Here is a 12648-nt window from a genome sequence, read left to right as displayed (position 1 = left end):
TCAATTTCATTTGTCAAAACAAACTTACTGGCAACTTGCATAACTTGACTAGTCAGTCTCTTGAATTAGAAAAAATAGTGTTGGGGGACTTAAGCATGCCTACCATTCAAAGTGTGTATGACATTCCTGGCTATAACTGGAAGCAAGGTGTGTTATTTTAGTTTCCTAATGGAAATAGTGGTATGATAGTGATTAAGTTTCTGATTAAGGGTTTGACAACCACATTTTTTAATAGAAGTGACCACAACCATTGACGCTTTATCTGTACCACATAAAGCTTGTAAATACCCATGACAGGACACTTTCAGCTCTGGTTGTGTTTTGATACAACCATTCACGTGAAATTTTGCCATGCTACAAAGTCACATTTCTTGTCTCCATCAGAAATCTTCTTATTTTCCCTGCAACAAATTAGAAAGTGTACTATGCGCTTTATTAAGGTCACTGAGTGAAGATGAACTCTTGAAAACAAAATGCCATTTTTTGAGGACCTGAAGACTTCTTGTCTGATGATAGTAGGTGAGGGCATTAAACGTTCAATGGATGGGATGTCTGTCTGTAAACAGTGTTTCTTGTCTATTGAACTTCCATTCCAGCAGCGTTAGCAACCTGGCCTTATAAACTCAGGTGTTAGGAACATTTTAAGGACAGCATGCCTGTCCTTAAAATACTTCAGGACTGGGTTGCTTTGTTCTTCTATCAAGTTGTAACTTTAAAATAACTATTTGAAAAAAGAACAAGCTAATAACAGTTTCCTTGAATGATGACCAAATACGAAAGCACTGGGCACTTATTCTAATATTTGGGTTATAAAGTTGAAATTGTTCTCATTAAGTCAGAAGTTCTAAATTTTACATCATGGGGTAGTGAGTTTTAGCCAGCGTTATAATCCTGTTTTTCTTTTGTAGAATGTTTTCTTTAAAATCTTTTAAGTTTCAAATATTAAATAGGATATACAACTGAAACATGCTTTATAAAGACAAATATTCCAGAAATTTTGCATCCAAGTTAAGGTTGCCCTTTAAAGTCAGCCCTTTGGAAGGCCATGCACACATTTTAAAAATGCAGCCACCACTTCAAAACAGTTTTAGAATATCTTTTTTTTTTTCAATTGCCTTCAAGTTATCAACTTTTTTTCTTTTGTAATTAGAATTTTCTTATGTATCTTGTTTAAGAAATCTTCACCTACCCCCAGGTGAAAATATTCTCCTATATTTTCTTTAAAAGCTGTATTATTTAAATTTTCACATTTAAATCTAAATATCTACCTAGCATTGATTTTTGTGTATGGTATGGGGTGAGGGAGAAATTGCCTTTAGAGAGAGTTTACCAGACAGACAACGAAAATCAATTGTGTAACTCTGTAGCTACTCTTTCCTTTATCCCACATTTAACGAGCACCTTCTACACACCAGGCCCCTAGCTCTCTGTGTCTTCTTATGCCTCCTCCCTCCTTCATTAGAGGTTATCTCTGTCTTCTCCCCCTCTCAGTTAATAGCCTGAGTCCAGAGCAAGAGAAGGATATGTTGGTGCCACTCTGCTGGCCAGCCAGTTCTGTCTGGTATGTGCTGGGGGTGGCCACAGAAGTCTGTAAGTTGACCCTGAGAGACCCTCCAGCATTCATTTGGCTCCCTGGGTTCTCACCACACCAGGATGACCAGCCTCAAGTAACCAGAGTCTGTCCCTCTGGATTCTAAACTCAAAACCCCTGAGAGATGGAAGCTGCCTGACCCACCCTGGTTACTGGTCTAATAGGTCAAATGTGGCTTTCAAAATCAGGTGTGCTTGATTTAAATCCCCGTTCCATCCTGATTCTTTAGGCTGGTAATTGGGAGAACTACTTAACTTCTCTAAGCCTGTATTAGCTCGTCTCTAAATGGGAACTCTCTGCCTCAGATCATGGTGAGGATCTGATGACATGATATATGTGAAATCGTGAGACCACCTAGCACAGTGCCTGGCACGTAACAGGCACTCCGTATATATTCACGCTTCTCCTGCCTGTCCCTGTTCTTGTTAAGTGTAGAGTAGAAGTCCATGGCTGTGCGTCTTCACGAGCCATCAGCATCTCTGCAGCCACCCTCTCGCTCATCTCAGGCCTTAAAACTCAATGGCATTTTCACTAAGAGAATCTCTCAACCTCAGTGTAAATTATAAGAATGTAAAAATGTTTTAACTATTAAATAATACTTTTTGTGCAATGCTAAATGGTTAAGGATCATACGTAGAGAATGGTTCCTGTAAATGAATTTTTAGGATTTTAATATTTGCCTTAACTAAAAATATACCCAGTTGCTCTTGATGAAGAGCAGGCGTGAGTTCTTAATCACGAGTACATTGTACCATGGTGTGGGAAAATAGGAACTCTCTACACTGCTTGTTTGGAAGGCTGTTTGGCAATATCTGTCAGAAATTTAAATGTATATACCATTTGACACAGCTATTTCACTTCTTAAAATTTGTCCTATAGATGAAGTTGGATGAGTATGCAAAGACCCATGTATAAGGATGTTCATCAAAGCATAATTTATAATAGCAAAAGATTAGGGGGAGAAAATGTCAATGTCTATCAGTAGGGGACTGGTTAACTCAATTATAGTACATCTGTGGAGACAAATATTATGTAGCTTGGATAAGATTGAGATAAAGCCAAGCTATATTATTGAATTAAAACTCAAAGGGCAAAATGGTGTGTGTAGAATGCATACTTCCATTTCAGCGCGCACCTGTGTGTATGTGTGTGTGTGTGTGTGTTAGTTAGGAAGGGGGGTACTTATGTACCTGTGGGAATTTTCAGCAGATTCCCTATTAGGGAGGGATTCTGTAGTAGGTAAAGAGAAAGCCTGACTTTAGATTATATACCTACTTGTATTCTTTGATTGTCCATTTAAGAGCACATCATATAGAAGTTAAATATGTGCTATATAGTGCTAAAGGATGTATGATGAAATTCAAGGTCAAGTGTTTAAATGTAGCTTCTTTAAATTGAATGAGCCTATTGTATATGTTATCCAGTATAGATTGGTCACTGTAGTTTGTCCTTTGATCAGCTATCATAGGGGTGGGGGAGATTTTAGAGGCCTACACTCTGAGATTTCTTCCCATTTCATTATGTACGTAATACGCATCAGGATTCTGACCAAATAAATGTTTACTTTCTAGATGCTTTGTTTACGTATTGGAACAAGGCTTCAACATCTGAACTTATGGATTTTTTTACAATATCTGAGTGAGTAATTTTGTTTTTGCTCATTGCCTCTTGATTTTTCCTGGCTAATTAAGAGTTGTGAAGAATACTATGTAGTTGAACCAGAAATGCAGTATATTCACAGTATATTCAGTATATTCACTTTTGTGTGTAAACCATTTTAATAAAATAACACAAAATTTCTTAGCCAAATTGGGTGGATTCTGCATTTCTAAGTTGAATCTAACTTAAGCAGAAGCAGAAACTGAGACAGAAAAATTGCTATAATTTTAAAGTATATGATAAATAAAAGTGAAATCTTACATATTATCTATATTATCTCATTTTATCTCTTCAGTTTAAGTTTCTGATTTCTATTAAGTTCTTTGCTTTTAGAAACATGAATCCACAATCCCTTATCCAAAACTGCTCAGGCCAGATGATTTTCGAAATCCAGAACTTTTTGGATTTTTGAAAAAATTACATAGAGTATAGTCCTTAACACCCCAGCAGGGTTTTAGGCAACACCCTACAATCAAACACATTATTGTTTCTGCAGTAAAAAAATTATTTCTGCAGTACCACAATTGTTCACAATAATAGGGTTAATCATAACTGTAAGAGTGGCTTTGTGTCAGTTAGTTGGGGTCATCATTTGCTGCCAGATGTGTTTGCATAAACTCAGGTGGACAGCTGTGGTGTTCAGACCTTTAAGCATTTTGGAATTATGGTCTTGGTTCATAGTCTCACAACCGCTCTCCTGCTGAGTTAAAGGTGGGAATTGTCACATGGTGAAACGAGATTCAGCACCAGAACTTACTAGACGTTATTTTAACTGCCTCTTATTAAATATAAGATTTTTTTAAAAAATCAATGTTGTGGATTTATTAAAACAAAACAAAACCTACATACGTGATGTCTGTAAGGGACCAGTCCATTTACTTGAGCCAAAAGAAAAGCTCCTTATAGTAGATTTGAATGAGGACAAATCAGCAGCTCGGAACAGTGCATTTGGTTTCTGTCATGATTTCTAAGGCAAACTGCCTGGAGTAAATGTCCAAACCCTGAGTCAACGGACAATCCTGTTGGTCCTGGGCCTTTCTGTGTGGCTCTAACCACTCACTACAGCACTGATAGCAGCACAATATGGGGCCTCCCTTGCAGGTTATGATTTTCTCTGGGTTTAGAGGGACCTTCCAGAGAATTCCTGAAAACCAGAAGTCAGGGGCTAGTGGTAGATATAAGAGTTTCTCGAATGTGTTGTTGATGGGTTTAAATAAAACAATGTGTTGAAAATAATTTTATCTTCACGTTTCCCTAACAATCTTTTATCCTGTCTGCAGAGTCTGCTTGCACCAGTTCCAGTACATGGGGAAGCGATATATAGCCAGGTACTGTGGGGGGTTTCTGTTGGAAATGTTGTGTCATTTTCTACGTTACTTTCTGTATTACTTGGATCCGAATGTGTGGGAATTGTCGTCTGGGTGATTGGCAGTTGAATTCTCATAAACAGCTATGAAGACAGTTGGCAGGTCTTTGGATTGCTACCACAAAATCTGGTAGCATCTTTCGCCTACGTTCCTACGTTCCTTCTGTCCGTTCTATCACATGCATATCTCTTGGAAATATTTTCCTTTGTGGCCTGTTGCTGTACTTCTGTACTTCCTTCCAAATTCTCCCTCATGCTCTGTTTTTTCTCTCTCCTCTCCTAGTTCTTCTTGATTCTCCTTCCTCAATGATTTCTCGTCCCCCATTTCACTTTTAAAGGTCCTTTTTTTACCATTCTGCCTCCCAGCTGCAAAGATACTACTTTCTCATCTAACCACTTTCCTTCTTTCTTAATGAAAGACTGTTTTCAGTTCATCTCAAATTTGTTTGGACTTCCACAAAAACCATCTCTAAAGTTGAGCCTTTTCTCCTCTTATTCTGAATAAGCTGTCTGTGCCCTATGCTTTTGTCTGACCAGAACTCTTTGTTGAGTATTGTAAATCTTCACTATGCTCTCAGTTCTGCATTGAGTTGGAGGAGAGCTACACACTCATTGCAGATGTGCACCCAAGCAGCTGCTTCTGTGGAGGTATTTCCTCAGAGCACATCTTGTCGTTGCCGAGTTCTTACTCCAGCCCGTAGCCATTCAGGGTGTCTGTGTTTGTTGTTTTCTGTGTTGTGTATTCTGTGATAATATATGTATGGGGTCTTGGTCTAAGTATCATATTTTTCTATTGTTATTGTTTTTAACAGTTTGATTATAAGTAAACATATTTATGTTTTTTAAAAAACTTTAAAATTTAGTTGTAATTGAGATTTTTTCTCATCTATAATTCTGTTTTATAACAATGAAATAGGGAAGAGATTTTTAAAAGACTTCCTATTTGAGTGTGAAGATTTTCCTTTTTATGTTAACATTGTTCTTTTCTTGGGATATTTGAGAAATTTTCAGTTATGTTTTATGTTAAATAAAAGTTTGTATTTTCTTTTAAAAAGAGCAAATTTAGAGAGAATATTTTACGCTTTCCTCCTGTTAATACTTCCTATTTTTAATTGAAATGTTGTGGCACTTAAATTTCTCTGATATTAATTCTTTTATTTTTTATCATAACAGTAATTTTTATGTTTGAGTTTTTGAGTACCAAATGCAAGTATATACAAGGTGTCTTTATACAGTAACGCTTCCAACCTTGACTTTATTCCCTTTGACTTTGCCCCGTGAAGATGGGCAAACAGTATATTTGTAACAGACAGGCACTGTGCCAGGCGAGCTTCACACCCCTCTTGGAGTAGCTGTCACAAGATAGTATTGGGAAAGTGTTGTGCAAAATAGCATAAAATGCTGCACTGCTGAATATGGTGAATGTGGGAAGCTGAAGGTTTCTGCCTCAACAAAATATTTTAGAACTGAGTTTTGTGAAATAATTAACTTCTTTTTTTGAGGACTATAAATTTAATAGTTTTTTAAAGAAAATCTTCTGACTTCATAAGCACCCTGTATATATTTGCATATACAAGTACGCTTCCTTGGACTACCTTAAAAATAGGCATAGGGAGGCGGGAGTGGAGGATGGTATTCCTTTGTTATGTGCACTGGGGAAAGACGTGCTCTGTTTTATAGAAATTGCCATGGTCTCTGATGTACGTGAAAAAGATCCTAAATGATAATTTAAATGTTGTCAGTGTTTGCCATCCGTGGTGGTCCGGTTTTATGACTACTGCGCCTTCTCATTGTGTCACTTTGAAATCACCCAGCAGCATGCTGCCCAATGATACTCCATGCATGCCTGTTCTCCTCCACACAATAACACAATGAGGGAGACGGTTGGCTACGGGACAGGGACAGGTGTCATTCCAGCACGGTCTCATTTTCATCTGCTCTGGTGATGGTACACAGTAGGAAGTTAGCTGTTTGATTGCTAACCCAGATCACTTTTCTATTTTCTTTACTTGACTGCTGACAAGTTTAACAAAGTGTGTGGCTCTTCTCCTGCCTGCCTGGGTAAGAATAAAGGTGTTAAAACTGCCTCATATAATCCCTCCCATTGCATGTTCGTTCTCTGTTCCTTCCAGTGCATTATTTTACATTCATGCGTTGCTTAATGACAGGAATGCATTCTGAGAAGTGCATCATTAGGTGATTTCATCTAATTATGCAAACATAATTAGCATGTACTTACACAAACCTAGGTGTACTTAGACACCTAGGCTCTATGGTACTAATTTTATGGGACCACCGTCGTGTTTGTGGTTCATTGTTGACCGAAACATTGTTATGGGGCGCATGATTAATAAAAAAAATTTTTTTGCTCTTTAATAACATATGTAGTCCGAAAAGATTTGTAGTGTTTTGGCAGTTGTCAGAATGCTAACCTTTAGCACCGCATTGGACTGATGCTCAATTTTTTAAAAAGTAGCATCTCTAAAGTACTTTCTAAAACTGAAAAGTCTCTGCTTTGGCTTGATTTTCGCTTCTCCATTGTCAGGTGCTTTGCTGTGAACTCTGTAAGAGCTCCCACCTGTTTGTATCTCTGGCTCATGCAGCCCCAAACAGGCTCTGCTGCGCTTGGTCCATGCGTGGCCAGTCTCCTTTGTGCTGTGTCCTGGCCTCACTAACCCTCCCCCATCTTGCTGCAGTGTAACAAATCTAACTTTTGCTTCTATCCCATTTCACTCATGTTGCAGGAACCAGGAGGGGTTGGGACCCATAGTTCATGATCGAAAGTCTCAGACATTGCCTGTTTCCCGTAACAGAACAGGAATGATGCATGCCAGATTGCAGCAGCTGGGCAGCCTGGATAACTCTCTCACTTTTAACCACAGTAAGTCCCATGACATACCATCGTAACAGCCAGCCATCTCATGTGACATCTCAGAGGGGAGAGCCCCAGGCCACACTACACCACATCACCAACTTGACTTTTCTTCCAGCTCAAAGGAAGTAGGATGAAGAGCTCGTGGCGCAGTTCCCTTCCTTGGAGGAGAGTGACATAATGTGGAACGTGGTCAGCTACGGTGCCAGACCTAAGAGTGCTAGACCCGTTGCCCTACCCCCCCTGCTTGGTATTTTAAAAACAAAATTTGGCAGGTTTGATAGCCAAACATTCTCTGATATTTTTAATTTGATATTTGGATTCATTGTCTGCAGCCAACTTCTCTTGGTTTTCCCCCTGCAACTGCTGAGGACGTCTGGGACAGAGTCCTTTCGCCCTCCTGATCCCATGCATGTAATTGATCAACGTCCACATTCTGACATTCTGGTTCTGAATGTGTTAATCTTTAAACCGCTGTGAAAACATAAAGCCCGTGAATCAATTTGTGAGGGTGTGGAAAAGCCAATAACAAAGTGACTTTTTCTGTGTTTTCAGTGTGAGAAAGATATCAAGTGTGCTTGGAATTTCTGTAGACAATGGTAAGATTTAATCAGGTTGATGTCTGCTTACGAGGCCGCTTCACTTGCAAACCGAGACCTTTTTGTTCATCTTGCCTTCCTAACTATGGGGCTTTCTAACTTCACAGTAGAGATTCTGCCAAAACCTGGGAGCATATTTTTAGTTTACTTTTCTCACTCACCAGAGGGGACGTGGCATCATGTGCTGTTTCTAGAAATTTAAGTGTTTCTTCTTCTTAAGGGTTTCTCAAAGCAGAAAACCTAAAAGATATCAACCATGCAGCACTTTCAAGACTAATGTGATGATTTATAATAAATACCATTTCTGTTAGTAGTGTGTTCTCTGAATTGTTCCATCTTTTCTCCAAGCATGGCAATAACTCCAAGCTAGTTATTGTTCTATCTAGACAATTATTTGTTCTCATTCCAAGTAATGTCTTTAATACATGGTTATTAATATTTTGTCATCATTTCTAATCATAAAAATTCCATTCACTGTGATTTCCATACCTCTTTCTTAATGCAGGCTAAGAGTCAAGGCAATATTCCCAATGCCTTAAATTGATAACAGTTCAAAGTAAGGAGGCTGAGGAATCAAAATACAGCAGCTTCCCACTCTACCACCCAAACAAACTTAAATGTAATGGGTATAATCTCTGTTTATAAACTCCACAGCTTAATTTAAACTAATGTTATGTCAGTCTGCCACACACTGAATCGGTAGCCTTCTGATGCTGTTTCTGAGTTCTATACTTAGCTGTGGAATGTACATAGGTGACACATCTAAGGCTACAATACTTGATTTTTCAACATCTTGTCTGTTAGGGCTTTTTCTAGCTCTGTAGACAAGGGGTTGAAACAACCAAAACAAGGAGTGTTGTTATTTTTGGTTTTCATTTCCTATTTAGCAAATAGAAATTAAATTCCCACTGTTCTGCAGGACCTTCTACACGCCTTAGCCCAGATAATTCTCAATACAGGGACAGTCTCTCAGTCAGTTGAAATAAATGCTTAAACTTTATAGCAATTTTTTAAAAAAATCATTAGCAGACCAAGGCCCTGCCTCCAAAGATAATCATTTAGGAAACACAGAAAACAAACAAAAATAAAATGAATGATCAACACACAAATAAATAACCTTAATCCACTAAGATATGCAGCAGCTCCTCCCACTGCAAATGGATTTTGCAGTGATGGCTTGAATTGGAAGAGAGAGACAGCTGGCTGTGTTCTACTGCCAAAAACCATATTGTTAACATGGCTGATTTCCATTCTCTCCTCCTGCTACCCACAGAGAACTCCATCCTTCTTGCCTCTCTCCTCTTTCATCCTGTAGTTTTTGCTTTAGTCAGTTTTCAATGACACTATCCTCAAAGTTTCTCCTTCTGCCTTCCCAATAAACAGTGTGTAGCCGATTCTTTTAGCCTTTGCCTGTGTTCCAGATTGGTTCTCATGTCTCATAGTCCTTGCATCTTACCCTAGAACTCAGTCTTCATTTACATCTCTAATTCTGATTATATTTTTGAGTACCTTCAGCCCTTTCCTCCATTAGCTTTTTGAGCTCCAAATTATCGACTTGGCCAAAATCCACAAAGAAGGGAGTGTATACTGTATGTATACATGTGTATGTGTGAGAGCATGTGTATGTATATATACATACATGACATTTTACATCTGTACCTCAGTATTTTATCGGAAAATTATAGCCATATATATCTGTTAAAAAAAATTCCTATTTAACAATGAATACAGTACCTTCTATTGGGCCAACCAATATGACATAGATCCAATATATGAGAGACTTGCTGGCATGCCAGAGTCTCAAATGAATTTATTTTAGAAAAGAATAAAAATAGGAAGAGTCCTCTGTACAGCTGCATTTTTTATTTCCTCTTTGTGTGGGTAGGAAAGGCTTTGTCAGACCTCAGCTTGACCAGCAGGGAGCAGCAAAGGACCACGAGAAACTTAATCCAATGGCGGCCAAGCTGCACTGTCCCCATCACCTATTAATAGTAGAACATGGGAAAAGACACCATATGCAGTATATATGTAACTCTAGCAGGGACCTATGTTAACTCTTGGATTTTGAGAGGAAATAATGAAAATGACAAATCCCACTGTGGCCAAATAGTTTTTAACTATTTTTAAAACACTCAAAGGATAGAGGTTTGTTGTTTGGGTCATTGCTCAGGTATATGAAAAGTAAATGTTTTCAACGTTAAGACATTGACCTGTTTACTGTGAAGTGCACCCATTTTGTATCAATAGAAGCTATTTGTGTCAAATGACAAATTGAGAATGATAGCTATATGTAGAATATTTTATATAAACCATGTTATGGGGGAAAACTAAGTGACACATGTCTGCAAATAAATGATACATTTGCAAAAAATATAAAATAACACTTTGTATTTACTCTGATGTTATGTATTATTCTAGGGCTATATTAAATTCATTTGCATGATAATTCATATTTCCCATTGGTATGATGGGGGGGAAACCAGCCAAGAGATAGAAACACTTGAAGAAAACCTGTGTTTCCTATAATTCAATGTAAGAAATAGTTTGAGATCACTGGATTAAGTTGCAGAGAATTAGATTTCAGGTCAATATGGGAAAGCATTTTCTAACTGAACTGCTGTTTAGCTAGTGTGGGCACTTATAGCTGGAGGTGTGAAAACAGAGACTGGATAAGGACCCATTGGGGGTATTGTCTAAGTCACTTAAGCATCATATGAGGAGTTGGACAAGATGGGTTGTGAGAGTCCATCTAACTCCAAAATTCTTTGGTATCTATGAAGCGGGAGTAAGAAAACAAATATAGGTGATAATGAAATTCCTTTACTATATATAATATTGAATTAATATGAAAAATGCAGAGAATGCATATTTCCTTTGAAGTAAAATTAATATTTTTCAAAAGTTTTTAAGCATGGACAATATATCTTTAAAAATAGGTAAAATGGGCTTGGATGCTTTAAACGTCTGTATTCAAGATAGTAAATGAAATGTTTGTTTATAAAGCCACATTTCCTGATTCTGAGACATGTTTCCTTGATTAAGAGAGACATTTTTGCACATTTGCTAGCATTTCTGCAATCAGGGTATATCTTACAGTTATATCAGATCTATCTTACATATATATTTCACATGTTACAGCCAGTGTGGTAGTCTGTCATTGATCAGTGCTTCTTGCAATTGATAGGGTCTCAGAATTGAGAAAGTCTGGCATAATGCCCGTTTAAAGTCAGTCTTTTTTACTGTTTTTAATATCCTTAAAGAGGACTTTAAAGTGTATGGTATGCTTAAACCAAGTGTTTTCACAGTTTGAGGTCTATATCCCATACTAGGTACCATTTTCAGACACAGCTAAACATTAGGTTGACGTGATCTTCAGAGAAGAGAAAGCAGATAGCATAACCATTTCCTTGAGTATAAACTCTGAGATTATAGACTAGTTCCACAAATCATTTCGAGCATGTTTGTTTTCTTGGTGTGTGAATCAGAGGGCAGAGAGCAAATCATATGATTTCTGCCTTGGGATATTATTCTTTATTCTCTACTCCTTGCCCGTTTGTGAGGAAAACCTTTTCAGCAATAAAAATGGGATGGAGATGAATAATAGATTGTGTAGAGGTTGATCAGTCTGATATTTTGCATAAATATGTGCAGGTAGTAAAAGCTGTAGACCATGAGTAAATATATGTAGAAGACTAGGTCTTCTACATCTGGGAACTTCTGTTAGCAAGAAGAGTCATGTCGTTCAGTATTTCTACTTTTCTCATAACAAGTATTATTTTTCTGGATTCATATTATAGGCCAGAGAAAAAAATTAAAAATAAAAACAAGAATTCTGTTTCATAAAGGGGCAGGCAGCTGTTGAAATGGAAGTGCCTCCTGTGAGAATATGCATCTGACATATTCTTCTAGTGCAAATGTCCTCTGACATTCAGAAAAGGGGAGTGGCTGTGGATCAGGCTTCTGTCCTTCACCACATCACCTCTGGTGTTTTGGCAGTGGGTGGGGGAGGGGTAGTTTACAGAAGTGGTCAGCATTATTAAATCGAGCTATTCAGCTAACAGGAATTTATAAAACAGAGTAACGTTGATTAAACAGCATATGACATTAAAGGGAAAAAAAAAATCTCATCCCTGGCCTGTGAGTGTTTAAAAGATTTTGGGATTTTAGAACAAATTGCTTATCAAAGTGACTATAGAATGAAAACTGTGCAAATGTGAGCAGTGAATCCTAAGGACTCTGAAGAACCCATGCATGCCAACGATGGCACCTCAGGGAAGTCCTTTCCCGCTCCCTGACCAGCCTGGGTGAAGTCAGTGCCTTGCCCCAAGGCACCACTGCCCCCTAGTGGAAATATGTAGGGTTACAGCATCCTTATTTGCCAGGATCCGCTTAATCGGCTCCAAAAGGTTGCTGACTGATACTTTAAAAATTTACTGTGTCTGTTAAGACCCTTCTTGGATTTACCAGCTCAGTTTCATTTTCTTGTGTTGTCCTATAACATGGTGACGTTCATTAAAGCTTTCCCTCATGCACAACTTTGTTCCAGGCCTTGAGACTAGCA

General features: G+C 38.0%; 1 protein-coding gene across 6 annotated transcripts in view; it reads left to right on the top strand.

The window, feature by feature from the left end:
* The window catches only part of DOCK9 (dedicator of cytokinesis 9), a 282353-nt gene that overhangs the window by 221950 nt on the left and 47755 nt on the right, over nucleotides 1–12648 (top strand). For 4 of the 6 annotated variants that reach the window (XM_058548411.1, XM_058548416.1, XM_058548413.1 and 1 more), the window contains exons 36-38: nucleotides 3163–3229; nucleotides 4531–4578; nucleotides 7361–7497. In XM_058548411.1, the coding sequence (XP_058404394.1) occupies nucleotides 3163–3229; nucleotides 4531–4578; nucleotides 7361–7497 (252 nt within the window). The remainder of the gene's footprint in view (nucleotides 1–3162; nucleotides 3230–4530; nucleotides 4579–7360; nucleotides 7498–12648) is intronic. The other 2 variants (XM_058548414.1, XM_058548415.1) reach the window with 1 other exon arrangement.

This window comes from Diceros bicornis, chromosome 9, assembly GCF_020826845.1.
Source record: "Diceros bicornis minor isolate mBicDic1 chromosome 9, mDicBic1.mat.cur, whole genome shotgun sequence".
Taxonomy (NCBI): domain Eukaryota; kingdom Metazoa; phylum Chordata; class Mammalia; order Perissodactyla; family Rhinocerotidae; genus Diceros; species Diceros bicornis.
The sequence above is the reverse complement of the archived record's forward strand: the minus strand, read 5'-3'. Positions and strand labels throughout refer to the sequence as shown.